Raw genomic sequence first — 19,864 nt, 5'->3', positions numbered from 1 at the left:
TTGTTTATGCAATTCATCCAGGTTTAAAATCATGCGACACACATTTGAACCAACAATGACTTAAACACTTGAAATCCTGTAAAAATGAAATCAGAGCTTAGCTTTTCTAATTTTTTTGTTTAGCAACTTGGTGTCGTTTTGCTTAGAAGTCATAGGAAGGACACTTAAATATATGTTAGACTAGTTAAAGAAGTTTGAAAGCTTTGTTTCTTTGTTTTGGCAGAGATTAATAGGATTTTTTTTTTTTTATTGGAGTCCCAACCCGAGTAATTACATGCTTGTGTCTACATTTTTGGGGAAAAATATACATGTTTTGAGATGATATGGACAGATTTATTGTGTTTGTGAAAATAACAGGAAATTTAAATCCATCACAAAGGAATTTGTTCTTCACATTTTTAGAGTCTGACATCGTAAGTTCAACATTAAATATTCCTAATGCAAAACTTAGATTTTTTTTTGTTGTTTATTTTAAGTTTTAGTTTTCTTATGTAGAGCTCAGTACTGTCCGTTACTATCTGGTTGCTAGGGCATTGATAGAGGGATCTGAGTGACTTCATAAATATAGAGACTAGAGGCTTAAATAGAAATTCACAACAAAAATGCTTAGATGTATAGTATCATATTGTGATGAAAATGTGCACAGTGATTTTGACCACAATATTAGCATGAGTTTCCTAGTTTATAAGACTGTCTGATGTAGCCTAATGCATGAGAAGAAAGCTCTCATGTTAGATGGAATAAAATGTAATTATTAACATATATTTAAAACATCAGTTATAAAGAAAGAATTAGCAACATTCCTACGTACAGCACAGCAGAGGTGAATGAGCTACAGTGAATGCAGAGAAAAGATCTTGCTCTCTTCATTCTGTAAGTAATGAACTCAGACACTGCTGACCTGAATGAGTCTCCAGTGTCCTGCGTTATGATGGCTTGAGTCGAAGCGCTCTCATAGGCTCACAATAAATCCTTATCTGCCCGTTGGAGGGAGTTCATTGTGTTCGAGTGCTTGCTTGCGCTCCAGAGGGTTCATGAGCCAGAGAGGCACTTGCAGAACACAGAGCCTTGCTTTATTTCCAAACCGTCACAGTCACCATGGAGATATAATTTCCTGATAATGAAGAGTCGGACTCAAGACCCTGTGCGATTTGGTAATCATATGCTATTTACCTTGAAAAGGACTGTGAGAGAGCTCTTGATCATATTTATTACAAAAACACGAGACAAATGCTGCAGCAAAAGTGTTACCACTACTTTTCAGGGTTAAAAGAAACAGAATCTCCTCTCTACCTTGTCGAGAATGCAGTGACTTGAACATTTAATTAAATATAAGGATGCCAGTGATTAGGATTCATCATTTTAAAACTTTACTCTTTAAAAGAAAGTTTTTCTTTTTTAAAAGTTCACTCAAAAATTGAAATTTTGTCATCATTTTTTCACCCACATATTATTTTAAATCTGTATGACCTTCTGTGGAACATAAAGAAGAGATTTTGAGAAATATCTTTTTCCCATACAATACAAGTCAGTGGTAACCAAAAGTGTTTGGTTGCCAACTTTCTTCAAAATATCATCTTCTGTGTTCCACAGAAGAATTGCCATACGGTGATGGCTTTCTTTCTTCTGCATAATTAAAAAAGAAAATAATGACAATTTTCATTTTTGTGTGAACTGTCCCTTTATATGTTGTGTTTCAGACTAATTTAAAAGCACCAATGATATTACATTTTTAATTCTTCCAAAAACAGTGTAGTTTTTCCTGGACTGACCTTTAATAGCATTAGAGTGATGTATATTATTCTTAAATTGCCATATTTGAATATTTTAAGTTCTTGGTTTGTTCATTTAAAGGTCAGACCCATGTAGCTGCCGTGAGTGACATAATTATCAAGGTCATTATCAGGACATCTTGTGTAGCTTTAGCTCTTAGCTTTATTCCTGCTCAAAAGAGAGATCCCAGTGCATCTTGATCCTTATCTTCCAGATAGGTTGTAATCAATTTCTTGTAGATTAATTAGTGTTTTCTCAAGTTTGTCCTCCAAAGAGCCAATTAATGAAGAGATGGTAGATATCAAACCAACATGATTCAGTAGAAGCTATTTATTAAGCGATAGAGAATACTGAACTTTTTAATCACAAGGAAAGTTTTCACTTTTCCAGTTTTCTGTGCCCTCAGGTCAGAGATTTCATGACTAATAAAGGATTTAAAGGAGTAGTTCACGCACACATGAATATTTATTCCTCCTCAGCTAGGTTTCCAACAATGTATTTTAATGTGAATTTTGGGATGTTATTACTAATTTTATTTTTTATTTAATTTTGGTTAAAATTGGATGGAAACACCAAGATGCAAATAACACCTCCAAAATGTGTGCTAATATGTGCATGCTGTACATTATCATTCAAAAGTTTGGGTCTCTATTTTCTGAAAGAAATGCGTTCTTTTCTTGAGCAAGGATGCATAAAATTGACTTACTAACTTTTTAAAATTGACTTACTGTTAATGGCTGCTTTGTGCTTGACTTGCTACACAGAATGAAAAGGATTGATCTAATGTCGCTCATTCACACTAGAATGCTTTACAATTGCCTTAGGACAAGCATATATGTTGAGCATGTCTTTGACCTACCTCTGAAATCAAAGAGCCCTCTATTTACTGCATGTAGTTTACAGACAAGTTGTACATGGTGTAAAAACTAGGGATGGCACGATACCACTTTTTCAGAACCGATCCCAAACCGATCCCAAAAATTCTGAGTATCACCCGATAACGATATCAATCTGATACCAGTGCAGTTTTTTTTTTAAATCAGTGTAGAATTTCTATACCTCAATATGTGTTGAACTGATCATCACTCTTTTGTGTTACACACAATCTACTAAATATAGACAACTTTCTTATAAAGAAAAAATAACAAAAGGAAAAAATATATATAATAATAATCTATGACAAAAACACTATTATAAACTAGGTTAGTGGATAATTCAGTAGCAAAAGTTACTCTAGAAAAATCATGAGTGCACAATAATTTTATAAAATCTAAACTTTTATTGAAAAAAACGTGTTGGACTAAATCTGGTAAAATGTTACACTCTTTGTATGGTTGTAAAATACATTCATAAAAAAAGTAATATATTTATATATAAATATATAGGGCCTACTATAAAATTAAAAAACATTTATTTTAAATGTATAGCACAGTAATGAGGCAGCAACATATGATAGATAAGACGAACAAGAAAGGCTATTAATAATTAACTAATAATCTGTCATTAATAATTAACTAATAATCTGTCATTGTGCAAAAGTATTATGAAAAAGGCTCCAATACAGAGCGGCACAAAGCGATTATGCGCATCCCGTGCACAGAATGATGAGCTTGAAGTAACACGGAATCACAGCACGCAGGCACAGCGCTCTGCATAGAAAAGTTCAAAGCACAAAGGGAAGAGACATTGATGCATAGTGTATTAAATATATCGCCGATAGTTTATTTAGCCTATTCTTTTAACAGTTTTAAATCTAAGGTTTTGTGCTCGTGAAGAACAATTCATAGTGCTCTCTACTCCAGTGTTGTGATCTTTAACACGGTAGAAATGAACACGATTTAGAAACAAAACGAAACTCCAGCAAGATAAAAGCCTTTTATGCAAAACCATTTATCTTTATTTACAGATCAAGTATAATATTAGGAACATTAAATCATCTTGGAGAGAGCTTCATCGTCTTGTCTGTCGTAACCGAACGCGACACGCAGTTTGAATGCTGAACAGAGGACGACAGACAGCCGCAGCAGGGAGAAGATTTTGTGTCAACTTGACTTAAATATTTATCTGTACCTCACATTAAACTGTGGAACAGCTTCAGAACACTTGGAATATAGTGCATTAAAACTTTATGGTGCTTTATGATGTTTTTGTGGCTTTCGTTGGGCTTAACAATAACCCGATAGTATACACAGAATCTCGGATTTGGATCGTTCTCATCTGACCGGTACCCCTATCCAGCAGAAAATGCCAGTATCGGAGCAATACCGATACTGAATATTGAATCGGCGCACCCCTAGTAAAAACTGACCAAATGTGAGAGACATGGCTAATGTGCAACTAAAATTAAGTGTTCAAGGCCCCCCCCCTCCTTCTTTCTCAGTCTGCATGTAGCAGCCACACGAGGTCAAGCTGAGTGCCTTGCTGTCATCCTGGCTCACGGGGCTGATGTTTCTCTGCAGGACGCTTCAGGTTGGTTACAACTAGATTAACGTTTTTTTTTGCATTACTTTTATGTTACATCAGTAACACATCATGAATAAAATGTAAATAACAAGCGTTGTTTTCTCCTCTTCATATCAGGGTTTACTGCTTTGCACCTTGCTGCCAAAAACAACCATCCCGAATGTGCCAAAAAGTTGCTTCAGGTAATGTTTTCGATCGATTGTGAATCATAGACTGAGAGTTCAATGTTCGCACACAGATGGAGTGAATGCTACTGGGAACAACAGCCACGTCTGTTGCCATGCAGTGTGTGCCAGCTAAACAAAAGAAGCAAATTTTGTTCTGCAGTTCGTAAACTAGCAAATTCCACGGCTTCCCTCTGTGAGCTTGGAGAGTGTTGCATGTTTGGATGTGTGTGGGCAGCTTGGCATGTTCGAAGACTCTGCCCGGTCTGGTGAAGCGCCGGTTACATTATCTAGCATCTCTTTTATCATCATGGACAACTCATTCTCTGTTCCATGTGATTCTACCAGAGCTGCACAGATCTGAAATATCCACAGCCTGTCAGCTCTGTTCACTAATGGGTACCAGTATTGGCTTTGCCAGTATAGATTAAAGGGGTCATATGATGTTGCTAAAAAGAACATTATTTGGTGTATTTGGTGTAATGAAATGTGTTTAATCGTCCTCTTTTGGAAGGCCAAACAAAGTAGTTTCGCTTTCACAATGAAACACAGCGTCACTGCGTGAACATTTGGGCGGCATTATGCAAATCTTCCCACATCGTGACGGAGACATGTGGGGGCGTGTTAGAACGAGCCGTTTTAGGTAGGCGTGGTTGACTCTTAACTTTTATAAAGAATATCTCTTTCGATTTGAGACTTTAGTCTTTGCAAGTTTACAGATCTTCTTTATGCACCAAGAGCTTGTATCACTTCAAAGAGAAAGGAAAAATTGAAATCGCATTATATGACCCCTTTAACTTTTATAAAGAATATCTGTTGGGGTTTGAGACTTTAGTCTTTGCAACTTTAGGGATCGTATCTATTCACGAACAGCTTGTAACGCTCCAAAGAGAAAGGAAAACTTGAAATCGCATCATATGACCCCTTTAAAAGAGGCATCAATATTAGCAATTTAACACTGCACCAGAAGTTGTATTCGCACAGTAGGACTTATAAGTCTCCCCCCAAAAAGTATTTGGTAAAACACACTTAAACATGTTTGAATATCATTTCACAAAATCCAGAAAATATCCAAATACTTTGTCTAAATTTTGAACAGTCTATTTTTAAAATTTTCGACCGAAATTAAGAAATATATTGTGATATAAATTTTGGCCATATCGTCCAGCCCTAATATATATATATATAAATATATATATATATAATTAAAATAATACTATTCTAAAACTATAATACTATTAAATTTCAAGTAATGCCTTTCTTGAATCATCAAATCTGTGGTTTCACGTTTATAAATGACATTTTATAAAGGAATAAATTACATTTCAAAATATATTAAAATAGAAAAAAATTAATGCAGCCTTGGTGAACATCAGTGATTTATTTCAAAAACATTAAAACAATTGTACAGACCACATGGTAGTGTACAGTATTTTTTTTGCCAGTGTTAACCATCCAACCTTAAAAGTGTTCCTCAAGTGAAAAATGAGAGGTTTTGAATAGTGTCGTTTCACTGAGGAAAGCCTTGGAAATATATTCCCCTTCACACGGCCAGGCTGGCGTTGAATTCAATAGCCTTTTTCCCCTGGAGATCCTGTGAAACAGAAGACTTAAACTGCTGCACTAATGAAAGGGCCTGACAATAGTAATTCGGTTTCATCCAGCAGTCATAAACCAAAACTCCTTGGCTTCCTAAATACAACAAATGCTTTCTTTGCAAATTTTTCCATAGAGTAGATAGATCAGCTATTCATTTCTAATGGCAAAAAAATAATTGGGCTCTATACTGGTTAAATTAAGTTTTGGCAGTTTATCTGGGCATACAAGACAAGTTATTGAGGGATTTAAGAGGACATATGGAATCTTGTTTATGCAATAGTAACAGTATGGACTAGATGCTTAATTGCTGTGTGTCCATAATCTCATTTAATGAGACGTCCACATTAGCCACAATTTTAGGTCTGCTTGGCAGCCACAGTCAGATTTAATATATTACACCTCTACTTTGATAATGCTTGTCAAATAAATGCCTCGTGCCTGTTCATCCATGAACACTAGCCTGACATGCTGTTAAATGTTTAATAGGAGTGCACATCATTAACTAGCACCAAACAAAATCTACTCCGTGAAAAGTGTAGCTGTTTTGATTGAAAGGTGTAATTGGTGTCTAACAGTCCCTTCTGGGTAAAACATGTCATGGTGGTTTTAGATGATGTGTTTGAAGAAGTAATCTAATGCGCTTCCTTCTACAGACTAAGTGTGTGGTGGATGCGCCGGATAGCTTCGGGAGGACGGCTCTCCATCACGCAGGTGAGGTGCAAAATTTTCATGTTTTATCGAATAGTTTGCTTACTTTATCACTTCTCGACTTATAAAAACAGAGAGGAGCACAGAGAGGAGCATTTCAAAGACAAGCAGCAGGCTTTATCTTCAGTATGTCTCATTTTCTTTCATTAGTTTGGTTTAATGGACCTCTTTGAGGATTGATTGTTTGCTCAGAGTGGCATCTTGGCGTAAATGTGCACTTCCAAACATTAACCCCACGACTTCACCGCTGCCACTTTACTTTCGAGCACAGAATGTTATTGTAGACGGTTTGCACCAAATTGCCAGGCGTAGAGAACAAACAAAAAAAAATCATGTTTTTATTTGTGGAGTCTCTTCGGACTCTACACTCTTCACTCTATAGAAAAAAATGTGGTGTAGAGGGGAAAAACCTGACAGCATGTTTTCTTATAATTGAGCCTTTTGCCAGCTGTTAGGGATTGAACTGGGGTGGAATAGGCCACGAAGAGCGAGAAGATTTCAGCCACCCTGAGGTCAAAAATCTGCTGGCAGGATTTCATTATCCTGCAGAGGAAAAACAAGAAGCAAAACATGGTTTCATACAGACTACAAAGCAGAGAAATCCTTCTGCTGATGGGAGGATGCATTTATGCCCATACGCCACATGATAATAATGGCTGTGATTGGTTGAGAAATGGAACATGGTATAATTTTTAGGGGGCGCTAATAATTGGAATAAGTCCTGTCACACACTATGAGCCTGGTTTCAGTCTCTGTGGGAAAGTTTGAAGTGTTATTACTCTTTAAGGAGTTTGTTGGCCAGCTGTTAAACACTTGTTCGTGTCTCTGTGGGGATAAAGAACTGCTTCTGATTATCTGTTCTCTCTCTTTTTTTTCCCCTGTAGCTGCCAGCGGAGACACTGTGATAGTTCAGCTTCTGTGCGAGCACAAGTGTCATGTCAATCTTAAGGACTCGGTATGTATGAGTCTTATGCTATCTGAACTGCTGAGATAATGGCTTTCCTGTCTTTCTCTGCATGTGTTTTGCTGCATCTCAGAACTGCCTGTGGTCTACCTCAAACATGTGCATTGTGAAACACAACTCCTCAAAGACTCTGTTCTCTGTGGGTTTCTATCCGTGTTCGGCTGCACTGATTAAAATCCCCATGGCACACTTTTTAGGTCCCTGTTCCAGGGAAATTGCTTGTCCGAGGTTGTTTTTTGGCTCTGCTCGTCTTTTACTTTTTCTTCTACAATGTGTTTTCTTTTATTCCTCTGAGAGTCTCACAGTGCTGCTTTTAAATGGCTTCTGTCTAGGGTAATGACAAGAGCACTGACTAGTACTACAAAAAGAATTTGTATTCTGTATTTATAAGTAATAGGGGAATTTAAACAAACTAAAAATCTGTCTGGCATTTTTTGGTATAAGAAACATTTATATTACCATAAAAATTTATATCGAGAGAGTATGAATTTTATACAAGATATCAGAGAGTTAATAACATTTATAAATTATTTATAAATATAAATTAATATGTAGTACATTATTATAAAGCAATATCTTTAATATAATATTTAAACACATGAAATAAATTACAGTCAGATCTCTTATATTAAAATCAGACTGAAAGAATATGTAAATATATTTAACATTTTGTACTAATTTTGTTTACATCCACCTTTTTTTTGTTCAATGTCCCAAATTGTGCATAGAAATATGTGGATGGTTAGTGTTAGCATCTGCCATTCATGTTTACGTTTAACAATCATCCCAGAGATGTAGTTATATATAGTACATACAGTTTTAAGTAATTGAAAGACTTCAAAACTTTAGACAACAGACGTAAAATATTGGCAGTCTGGCACATCCAGGCTTTTTATATCCCAGTGTTTTGTTAAAAAGTTTCTTGTAAAGTGAAATGATCACAATACTAAAACTCAAATCTGTTGCCCATCGTACTGACCTTATTTACTCCTCAGTGTCAGGAATTCATTAATATGCATCTGCCTTATCTATCTGGGCATCTATAAGAAATACACAAATTATTCTTATTCAACATTCATCATTGGATGGTCGGATCTTTCCCTGCAGTGTCCATATTAATTGAGAAATAAATCCACAATTATTCACAGTTATCCTTTATTAGTAGTGTTTACTGTTAAGACTCAAAATGCTTTTATCCCAGAGATTAGACTGACTGCAGGGATGGATAAACAACCCTGATGCAACTCCAGAGAAATATTTCATGCTAATAATGCTTCAAATAGCTATGTTCTGTCAGGGGAGACTGCCGGAAGAAAGAGGCAACAGCTAAACAACCTTTATTAAGTCATCCTCACTAAAATGTATGGTAACAAAAGATGGCTTTTGATGTGAATGATTTATAATGAGCCGCTTTGTTATCTAGACAACAGAAGCATAACTTCCTTTAAAGTTGAATTTTTTTAAATCAATTTTTGCAGGTAGCAGAACAAAATGCAGGATATATTTTCCGTCACCTGTGGGACGCTTGGCGCTCTTTTTTTTTGTTGTTGTCCTTTTTCGCTATCAATTATTTTAGTAATCATCATAAATTATATGTCGTTTGAAAGCTAAGAAGCCCAAGATTCATCCTGTCTTTTAGTAATCATCATAAATCATATATCATTTGAAAGCTTAGAAGCCCAAGATTCATCCTGTGAAAACCATTTCGAAATCAGACATTGCGTTACCATGGAAATGGTACTTTTAAATGTTTTGGCGGTCTTCTCCCCCTTAGCGGACGGTGTCAAGTGTCATATTACAAAATGCATTACGGTCTTTTACAATCAAAACTTTTTATAATCTTGACAAAAAACATATCACTGGAAAGGTCTGAGTCTCAGGATTCCATATTTGGTGGTTAATTTGTGATAGAAAATTGGCAAAGAATTTTCAACATGTTACTGGAAAATGCATTAAAAAAAATTCAATGGAGCTTGGATGGCACCCGGTGGCTGTTTGTGGTATAACGCCCTAAATAAAATCTCACAGAAACCTCCATTTTTTTCAGATCAACTTCAAATTTGGAACATAACTTATTTAGACAGGCTTTTGATGTGAATGATTTATAATGAGCCGCTTTGTTATCTAGACAACAGAAGCATAACTTCCTTTAAAGTTGAATTTTTTTAAATCAATTTTTGCAGGTAGCAGAACAAAATGCAGGATATATTTTCCGTCACCTGTGGGACGCTTGGCGCTCTTTTTTTTTGTTGTTGTCCTTTTTCGCTATCAATTATTTTAGTAATCATCATAAATTATATGTCGTTTGAAAGCTAAGAAGCCCAAGATTCATCCTGTGAAAACCATTTTGTAATCGAACATTGCGTTACCATGGAAATGGTACTTTTAAATGTTTTGGCGGTCTTATTTTTTTTTTTAAACAGTTCCACTTTTGCCATAATCTGCTGATTGTCTTCTTTAAAAAGAGACCAACCTTAGGTCTGTATTCCAAAGTGTTCATAAATTACAACAATTTAAGTTTGGATAGTGCACTTTCATGCCTATTTTTAAAAATGGGGGGTGACAGTAAAGGGGTTAAAGGAATAGTTCACTCAAAAATTTAAATTTACTCATCGTCAGGCCATTTAAGATTTAGATGAGTTTGTTTCTTCATCAGAACTAATTGGGAGAAATTTAGCATTATATCACTTGCTCACCAGTGGATCCTCTGCAGTGAATGGGTGCCGTCAGAATGAAAGTCCAAACAGCTGATAAAAACATCACAATAATCCACAAGTAATACACACGACTGGTATAATGCTAGATTTCTCAAAATCTGTTACGATGAAAAAACAAACTCATTTACATCTTAGATGGCCTCTGGGTGAGCAAATGTTGAGCAAAATTTTTATTTATTGATTTTTGGGTGAACTATTCCTTTAACCGCTGTGCTTGTCTGCTAGATTAACAGCCTTTGTCTTCTATTTGACATTATCACCTGTTCTCTAATTCACACATCTCAATTGTCATAATGTCAGCAGCTCCCATGAAATTAACCATTTTTCTCTTCTTAAGCTGTAAAATACTCAAGAGACAGAGTGTCGATGTGGGAAGCAATGAACCCTCAAGCTGTGGCTCTCTCATTTAGACAACCGTGTCTGAACCAGTTGACAGAAATGAGAATGAGAGAGAGAGAGAGTGTCAGAGTAGATGTGCATCAGAAGCTGCTTCTGCTTTCGGTCACTGATTATCCACCGTCGTCATCCTCTGAGGCAAGCTTGGCACATTTCTGACGATTCTCGCCCACTCAGCCCATTGCTTTGAACACACGGAAATACCTACTTTCACTCCTAAATTATTAAATGTTGCCCAACTACTGTCGCAATAGCATTCTGGGCTCAAGCTCAAATAATGGTCCTTTGATGCCTGCTCAGAAGAGACTGGGCCTTATTTTCAAAGACCAGGCTGTTAGCAATGGACAGGTCCACTGATATGCTCCTTTTACAATTAAAACTCATCTAGGAGTTTGCCTTTGAGCTGAAAAATGGATGGAAAACATTGACTCACCTAAAGTTTTGCAAAAGCCACTGGGTCTAATTTAGAAAACTCACACCTGGTACTTTTTCTCTTATTTTACCTTGCAGCAAATGGGATGCTTATACCCTCAGGAGAATATGGCGTGCAGTATGCTTAGATATCTAATTTACACTGAAAAAATGTGGTTGTATTTTAAAGGGATAATTCACCCAAAAATGACTATTCTTTCATCGTTTACTGTTGCTCAATGTCATTGCGAACTCACATTGTGACATTATTTCTTCCATAGAACACAAAGGGTGTTTGAAGGCTCTTTTTCATGACGTTTCAATGAATGGCTACTGACTCACAAAAGCACCACAAATGTATCGTGATGTGTAAAAAATTGCATTACTTGTATTGTTGTTTCACAAAATAAATAAAGTCTTTATTTAGGGCAAATAAATAGTGGCATTGTGAGTTTATATACTATGAGCCAAAATGTGCCAAAAGTGTACCTTTAGAAGTAAAAACTTGTGAGACAGGAACAGATGTAGGCTACCTTATCTAACCCTCAAAGGTGCATTTTAGAGTACCCTTACTACTTAAGGTACTAATAAATAAGGTTCAAAAGTGTCCCTTTGACAAGCTTCAGTGACAAGCTGTTGTACCCCTAAAGCAGGGGCGTTTCCTGAAAAAAATGTGTAGTACAAAAATAAAACAATGGAAATATTACAGAATATAACATTACAAAGTGTATAAATCACTAGTTTTTTTTTCTAAAGAAACATTGTCCAACAGCCACACCAGCAGGTATAGTTACAGCAGTAGTCGGCGTCTCTCTCGCTTCCCGTGAGCCCATTTAATTTTAACAGACCCCCTAAAGCATGCGGTGAGTTTGGTGGGGGAAATTGAGAATGAATGGGGGAAAGTTACTTGAGAGGAGGCAAAGCCTCCATCATGATATCATTGGATATGTTGGTTATATTGGTTATGTTCGGCTGTGATTGGTTCAGGCGATAAATCCCGCCTCTTGTGTTCATGCGTGTTCCGTGTTCACAAATCAGTCTGAATGAATAATATAATGGCGTTAATGGAAAGACTAATTAAAAAATTTAAGTAAACCACTCACACACTTAGATATAACCACTTTGTTACGTCAAAATAAGACTTGCATGATTATGATTGCAACAGTTTAAGATATCATGCCTCGAAAAATTTGATATTTAGCACATTTACAAATTTTCTTTGAGCACAATAACATGGCAACACCTTATAAAATGGTTTTATGGGTTTGATTCCTCATTATGTAAACAAACATTTCTGATACAATTATCCTAATGTTTTATTACAGTGACTCAGTGACAAAATTGGCATGGTTGTGAATGCCCTTGAGGTATATGTAAGCAAACTTTCTCCATAGCAGCCTTGTGCTGTGTTTATCAGTGCTGATGCAGTTATAAACTAATTAATTGGTATTGATGTGGTTTGCTGTATGGAGAGAAATGCTTGTTCTCAACTTGAAGGCCTTGTGGGAAAAAAAAGTTGAACAGTTATTTTTTCATAACAGTTTGCATACGAAATGTCAATTGACTTAAAGGTATCTCCTAGAATGAAAAAAGTGACTTAAAAAACACCTTGATGTGATGTGTAATAGATACAAAATAGGTAATTATTTTCTGTTTTATCACCCAAAAATTGGGTGCACAAATGTTCCTGTTAGTTTAAATTTTAATTATATCGTTCCCTGACCTGTTGGGCTGAGTGCTGACCTTCCAGATGTCTTAAATGTTAGCTTGTTAAATTTAATCTTGTCTTGGCTCTTCAATACATGCCAGGATATAAACCAGCCAGCGCATAAGATTGTACTAAATCATTTAATTTCTCTGCTTAACGCCATACGAGCTTAAACCATCCCCTGGACTGCAATGACTAAGCATTTGCCAGTTACGGTACTAAATGAAAAGCCTCTAAAGAGGACTTTAAATCTTTTTGGTGTACTTTAAAGGGCTTATGAAGTAATGGTTGTGTCTGTACCATAAATTAGCACCAACACAGTGTCAGTTTCCTCACACGTTCCGGGGAAAAACGCACCATGTTGTGTGCTTAAATAGAAAGTCTAGATATGCACCTCTTGCTTTCTGAACAAAAAAATATATACTCGTTTTTCTTTATAAATTATTCAAATATAGCTTAACGTCAGCAGAATTTAAAACATTACCTTATAGCTCACAATGTTTTGCATGCACAGCCTCTGTTGTTGTTGTAGTAGTTTTAACTGAGAAAACCTATGCATTCGTGCAATGCTGTACAGAATCATGGTGTAGTTTTCAGGTTGCAGATCAAATTCAGCCCTGTCACCCTAAATGTGCTTTTGATGAGGTGTCAGTTTCTCTTACTCTGGAATTATTGGTAGAAACCCTGTGACCTTTGGGGTCACCAGCAGGAAGCATCGAGCTCTTCCTTTCTCAGTCAGAGTATTGCAAATGAAATTTGGAAATGAAAGGGGGCGAAAAGTTCACCTATGTACATTACTGTCATGTAGAATTGAATGCATCAGGTTATACTTCTGTTGATATATGTAATACATTTTGATGATAAATGTCTCGCTGTTTAATGCCAGTCTTGTCTAATGCATTGTCAATTACTATAATGTAGCCTCTTAACATGCAAAAGATGGTATTTGTAGAAAAATTATGTTGACTCAAAGCTCTTTTCATTTAGGATGGCTTCACGCCCCTGCTTTTGTCAGCTAGGCATGCTCACGCAGAGGTCTGCCAGAGTTTATTGGACTGGGGTGCTAACATCAACGCTAGAGACAAAAATTGCAGGTATGTTTCTGGTCATCAGTCATAATATTGAGACTGCTGATAACAAAAGTTTTTCAGTTCAAACATTACGTCCTTCTATCATAAAGTGTCAAGTGAGCTGAATAAACTAAATTGGGATGCGAACAGTGTGACTAAACTGCATCATAGTAGCGTAATCCATCTTAAGGCAGAAGATATGGTACACTAACATTCAAATAGTTGCTGTCAGATTTTTTGAATGTTTTTTGAAATAAGTCTTTTATGCTCACCATATTGTGGAATATTATTGCAATTTAAAAAAAAATTTCTATTCTAATATATTTTTTAAATTATTTTTGTGATGCCAAAGCTGGATTTTCAGCAGCCATTACTCCAGTCTTTGGTGTCATATGATCCTTCAGAAATTATTCCAATATGCTGATTTGTTGCTTTTGTTTTTTTTATTAATTTATTTATTTATTTTTGTGGAAACCATGGTGTATGTTTTTTCAGAAAGTTTGAAAAAATTGTTGCATAACGGTAATGCATCCTTGCTGAATAAAAGTATTAATTTCTGACAGCAAACTTTTGAACCTTAGTGTAAGTGACGTGCTGTTATCCGTGCAGGACTGCAGTGATGTTGGCCAGTGAGGGCAGCTGTCCGGCCGCTGTCGAGCTGCTCGTGCAGAGGGGAGCTGACCTGCAAATGGTGGACTCATTGGGCCACGATGTGCTCTATTACGCCAAGCTGTCAGGTAGCAGCGATGTCCAAACTGTTCTGAACATGACCCTTTACAGACACCAGTCTGAGTCAGGTAAACTCATGTGAATGCCAAAGTGATGCCAATTAACACAATTTTGTTGTAAAGCTCACATTCCAAATTATGAGTTATAATACCATTGGTCATTGTTTTGTGGAGCCGCTTGTAATTCCACATTATTGCTGTTATTGCTGTTGCTATTACTATTACTAGCATGTTGTTTTGTGTAGCATGGACACTATGTATAATGTGTTGCTTTTCTTTAATAACAAAATGACACTCCACTCGAAACTGACCAACAATAACAGTAACATTTCTTCACATACTATTGTGAGATCTATGGTTTCACCAATTTTGCACAAGCTGGTGCTGTTGTACTGAATATCACATCAGAACAACTGCGATCCTCCGAAGTCTGTTGTAACTCAATGTAAAATATTCACTGGGTTACACTGACGAAGGCCTGCGTTCTGCAACATCATTTTTTTTTCTCCCAGTGGTATTAAATAAAAGAAACATGTTGATATTATTTGTTTGTGGATTGTCATCCTGAATGTTTTCCTTTCTGTGGCCTCATGTTGCGCAGAGCTTTTTGGCTCAACATTGCCATCTAGTGGCAATTTAAAAAATGCCTCTTGTTTCACACATGTCCAGGGAGTGAGAGTTAATAAATTTTTTTGCAGAATTTCTCATATGTGTTTGTGAAATAATGAAACAAGGAAAGATTAGGACAGCATGACTAATGTTAGCACCAGGCCATTTTAGTTTTTCCCATCATAACACCCACTCCATGTTTTCCCCTCCTGTATCTTTGTTTGAACAGATAAGGGTTCAGCGAGAACCCCTCAGGTAAGCAAGCTCATTTTCATTTCATTAATTTTTTCCACTCAGACTTGATGGTTTTCCTCATTTTCTGATTGACAGAACCTGCAATGGTTCTCCGTAGGTGCTTAAAATTCACATTTTCACTGAATTCACTAGTAACAGTAGTGTCAACCTCAAGCCAGGATTTTTGATTGAATATTCCTTTCTCACATTTGACAAACATTCCCACAATGCACTGTTAGAAATATGCACTGGTGTTTGCCTCACGCTGTAGTGATAATTGTTTTCTTTTTCCAAACTAAGTATACAGTGTTGATTTCACTAACCACTTAAACACTTTACTTCGTCTTCCTCCCTCTTTTTGCCAATCTCCTTATCACGCACATAATTTCAGCATGGTCAAAAGTTAAATGAGGACAGAAGCTCCACCCCCAAAAAGAGAAAAGCACCTCCTCCTCCTATTAGCCCAATCCAGGTAAAGGCACATAGTGCTGAATCTGTGATCTCTGCACTTTCTAAAAGACTTAGATGCTATTATTTATTTGATGACTTCTGAATGTACAGCTGATAATTAACCATTTTTCTGTGTCCATGCTGTCTTTAAGCTTAGCCTCACTTCAAAGCTTTCCTTTGTCTTACTTTTCAGTTGGCTGGTATCATCTCACCACCATATTTTACTCCAACTGAAACTCCTTTGTCCAGCAAAAGCGATTCATCCAAAAGATTTGATTACAAGGTAAAATAGTGAAGAAGTGTTGAGGGGTATTAGTATTAGTAAAATGTGTTTAAGTATAAATTGAGTGTAATAAGTATATTTATTATAATTTATTATAATATTGATTGTAATAATAGCGTAAAAAAAAAATGCAAGTTACAAAAATGTTTGTAACTACAAAAAATTAAAAAGCTAAAAATTTAGAATTTTTATTAAAATTTAAAATATATATATTTTTAAAAGCATTTTAAAAAGCTAAAATTATTATTACAATCATTAATGAATAAATAATTGTTATATGTAATGTAAATATAAGTAAAAATACCAAAAGAAATTCTACCAAAGTCTACCAAACATTCAAACTTACTATTTGAATATGCCTCTGAGGCCCAAAAATGCAGTCTAGGTAGGCATCATAGGTTTTGAAACAGTCAGTGGTGAAAAATGTTTTAGCTAATCCATAGCCATGTTGCTGTTATGTTTAGTTCATTATTTAATGACATGATTAACTGGGTGTTCTTCACTTCCTGTTTGTCGAGGAGGAGGAGCTGAAAAGTGCTGTACTGAAAGAAGAGATCGAAAAATTGCACGAGGAAAAGAGCATGCTGCTTGAGACCATTGAAGATCTGAAGCAGATTGTGGAGCAGACTGAGCTCAAGGCGAGAACCGCACAGCCCTTTAATATTCCTTCATGTGGCAGCTGCTTTGATCTTCAGCCACTTTTGCACTCTGGAACCCATTTTAACAGCTGTATTTTTACTGGCCCTGGCCAGGTGAAGGACCTTGCTTAAGGGGACACGAAAGCAGACCTTTCTTCCACACCACCGGTCTTGGCCTCAAACTTGTGGATGAGTTTTGTTTAAGTTTGCGCATCGTGTTTGAATTTTAACTAGTGACGCAAACCTTTGGGTCTTTTTTTTATGTGACCTTACAGAGTCTTGAGTAAGCATTGAAGCCCAGAGACACTGTGTTTTGTATTCAGTAATGATGTTCTTCAAAACAGGGAAATCAGGGAAGTCAAAACCCTTATGACAGGGAAATTTAGTGGTGGCCTGCTTGTCTTCTCTCAGTGTAGTAACAGACCATGGGTAATCAGTTTGCAGAATTTTTGGTGTCTAAGGCCCAATAAAAAGGATGTGTTGTAAAATAATCTCTTGTTGTCCTCCTGTTTTGAAACAGACGGAGCACTCTGGGAACACAGATTCGACGTTGATTGCAGCCCTGCAAGCAAAGATAGCCTCTCTCTCCCTGGAAAACCAACAGCTTGCTCAAATAATAAAGGTAACTCACTGTAAAATTGTGATTTTCAAAATAACCTTAAAGACGACGTGTCATCTTTTCAGTTAAAATAAAATTTTTGTAGGATGACTTCTTTTGGAGAAAATATTGCCATGTCAGGCCATTCAAACAGTCAGTGTTCTAAGTTAGGACTGCCTGTGTAAACAGCGCTAGACTGGGAAACCTGTTTGGAAATTTTTACAAATTTGTTTGGTTGGTGAAAATTTGTTCACAGCACTTCTAGGTAAAGAGCATTTCATCATTGTCTTTTCTCACTGAGCAGAAACGTCCAGCTCCTCAAGGAGAGGAAGGCCAGGATAGTTCCCGTCCAAACAGCATTGAATCTAATGCCTCGTACCACTCCACCCGTGCTGATTTCGAGCTCTCCAGTGACATGCACATCCATACTGGTGACGAAGAGGATCTTTCAGAGTTGTCTGTTCTGGACATCAGCGGTTCCTTAATCAAACCTGAGATGGAGGAGGACACCAGGCTGAGTGCGGATAAAGAAATAAGCCTGCTACAGGACGCGCTGGAGAATCTGCAGGCGAAACTTCTAGAGTCCAGAATGGAGAACCGCACACTTCAGGACAGACTCAAAACTGACTTTGAAAAAACTGAAGTTGCATCTAAAAGCATTGGTGAAGATACACAAAAATACCAAGAAACTTTGCAAGAGTTACAGATGAGGGGTGGTTCTGTGAGTACACAAGAAGACAATGTGGTGCAGAAGTTTCAGTATTTGAAAAGCTGCTTGGAGCAGGAGGTCAAAGAACTGAAGGGAAAGTTGGCCATGTCGCAGGAGGAGCAAAAGCAAGATGCTTGTTTGATAAGGGATCTTCAGGCTCAGCTCAAAAGTGACCATCTATCTGAGGAAGAACGTCAAGAACTGAAGAACACCTACAACACTTTGGTGGAGAACATCAATCAGGAGAAGGCGCTGTTGATCGAGAAGTACAAGGAGTCTCAAGAGGAGATCAGGATGCTCCAGGAGGCTCTTTGTGGCACTGTGCCGGTAGAGGCTGCTGCCAAAGACTTTGAGGAGATGAAGGCAGAGCTCGGCGAGATTATCGATGGGCTGCAGCGGCGGCTTTTGGAGCTCTCAAAATCGTACAGTGAGGCCAAAAGCGAGCTTAGCACCGCCCGCAACCAGCTGCAGGCCAAAGCTTCAATGCCTAAGGACAAGGCAGACGAGGTCTGTGTCACCAAGGAGGAACATGAACAGAAAATTCAAGAGCTGGCATTCAAGATGAAGGACATGCAGAAAGTATTGAAGGACACTGAGGCTAAGCATCAAGCGGCACTTAAAGAAATAGCCCAGGTTAAACAAGACTCTGAAAACCAGGCTCAATCGTCTGTAGCCATCGCAGACCACACCCAGGTTGTGGCATCCTTGGGGAATGCCATCAAGAACCTGGAGATGGAAGTTGAGGTTCTTCAAGAGCAGCTCGTCCAGAAGACTTTGCAGGTGGACGCTTTGCAGAACAGACTAACAGTTGAGAAGGATGTAACTCCAGATGATTCATTATCCCGAATGGAATATGAGCAGATGAGGGAGAAGCTGGAGGGTGAGATAAGTCACTTGAACCACCTACTGAAGGATGCTCTCAGGAAACAGGATGAGATGGCCCTGGAGGTTACCGCCACTTGGCAGAAGGTGAAGGATGCCAGGAATGAGAGAGAAGCAGCACAGGAGCTGGCAGTGTGCAGGGAGCAGGAGTGCAGTGCATTGAATACCAAGTACAGGGAGGCTCAGGATGTTGTTGTCCAGCTGAAGAAGCAGGTGGAAAACCATGTGATATCTGAGCGAGAGAAGAATAAAAAGGTGATTTTGATTCTCCCACTCATATTCCTGTCTAAATGATGCTGGTGTGTCATGTTAACAACTAATGTGTCATGCTTGTTTATTATCTACAGATTGATGAGCTCTCAAAGCAAGTTATGAAGTTAAAGGATGCTCTGAACAGCCTTTCACAGCTGTCGTACACCACTAGCACCCCTAAGAGACAGCAAAGCCAGCAGGTGGACTCGCTCCAACAGCAGATCAAGCAACTGCAGTATCACCTTGCTGTATGTTACAAACTTTGTTCTGTCGTAAATTAGCAAGGCGTTAAATTTTCTGTTTCTTTATAGCGAAAAAGGCTTATTACATTTATTGCTCAGAGGTCACAAAAATATGTGCAAAAAGGTGCAGAACGTTTTCGGGTATTAAGCCTTCCTCAGTGCCATGTGCTTCCAAGCAACACCTGCGCTCATTAAAACATGTATTACCGTAATCCACCTAATGTCACGAAGATACAAAAAAAACATACATATATATACATATATAT

The 19,864-nt window shown here is 37.3% G+C and overlaps 1 protein-coding gene across 1 annotated transcript in view; it reads left to right on the top strand.

The window, feature by feature from the left end:
- Window positions 1-19,864, top strand: part of LOC107750373 (ankycorbin-like) — a 66,351-nt gene that overhangs the window by 40,495 nt on the left and 5,992 nt on the right. The window contains exons 4-16 of the mRNA XM_016565741.1: window positions 4,154-4,242; window positions 4,354-4,418; window positions 6,653-6,710; window positions 7,592-7,662; window positions 13,891-13,997; window positions 14,583-14,770; window positions 15,540-15,565; window positions 15,936-16,016; window positions 16,188-16,277; window positions 16,796-16,915; window positions 17,436-17,537; window positions 17,818-19,359; window positions 19,452-19,604. Of these exons, the coding sequence (XP_016421227.1) occupies window positions 4,154-4,242; window positions 4,354-4,418; window positions 6,653-6,710; window positions 7,592-7,662; window positions 13,891-13,997; window positions 14,583-14,770; window positions 15,540-15,565; window positions 15,936-16,016; window positions 16,188-16,277; window positions 16,796-16,915; window positions 17,436-17,537; window positions 17,818-19,359; window positions 19,452-19,604 (2,692 nt within the window). The remainder of the gene's footprint in view (window positions 1-4,153; window positions 4,243-4,353; window positions 4,419-6,652; window positions 6,711-7,591; window positions 7,663-13,890; window positions 13,998-14,582; window positions 14,771-15,539; window positions 15,566-15,935; window positions 16,017-16,187; window positions 16,278-16,795; window positions 16,916-17,435; window positions 17,538-17,817; window positions 19,360-19,451; window positions 19,605-19,864) is intronic.

This window comes from Sinocyclocheilus rhinocerous, unplaced genomic scaffold (assembly GCF_001515625.1).
Source record: "Sinocyclocheilus rhinocerous isolate Xijiao unplaced genomic scaffold, SAMN03320098_v1.1 scaffold882, whole genome shotgun sequence".
NCBI classification, from domain to species: Eukaryota; Metazoa; Chordata; class Actinopteri; order Cypriniformes; family Cyprinidae; genus Sinocyclocheilus; species Sinocyclocheilus rhinocerous.
The sequence above is the reverse complement of the archived record's forward strand: the minus strand, read 5'-3'. Positions and strand labels throughout refer to the sequence as shown.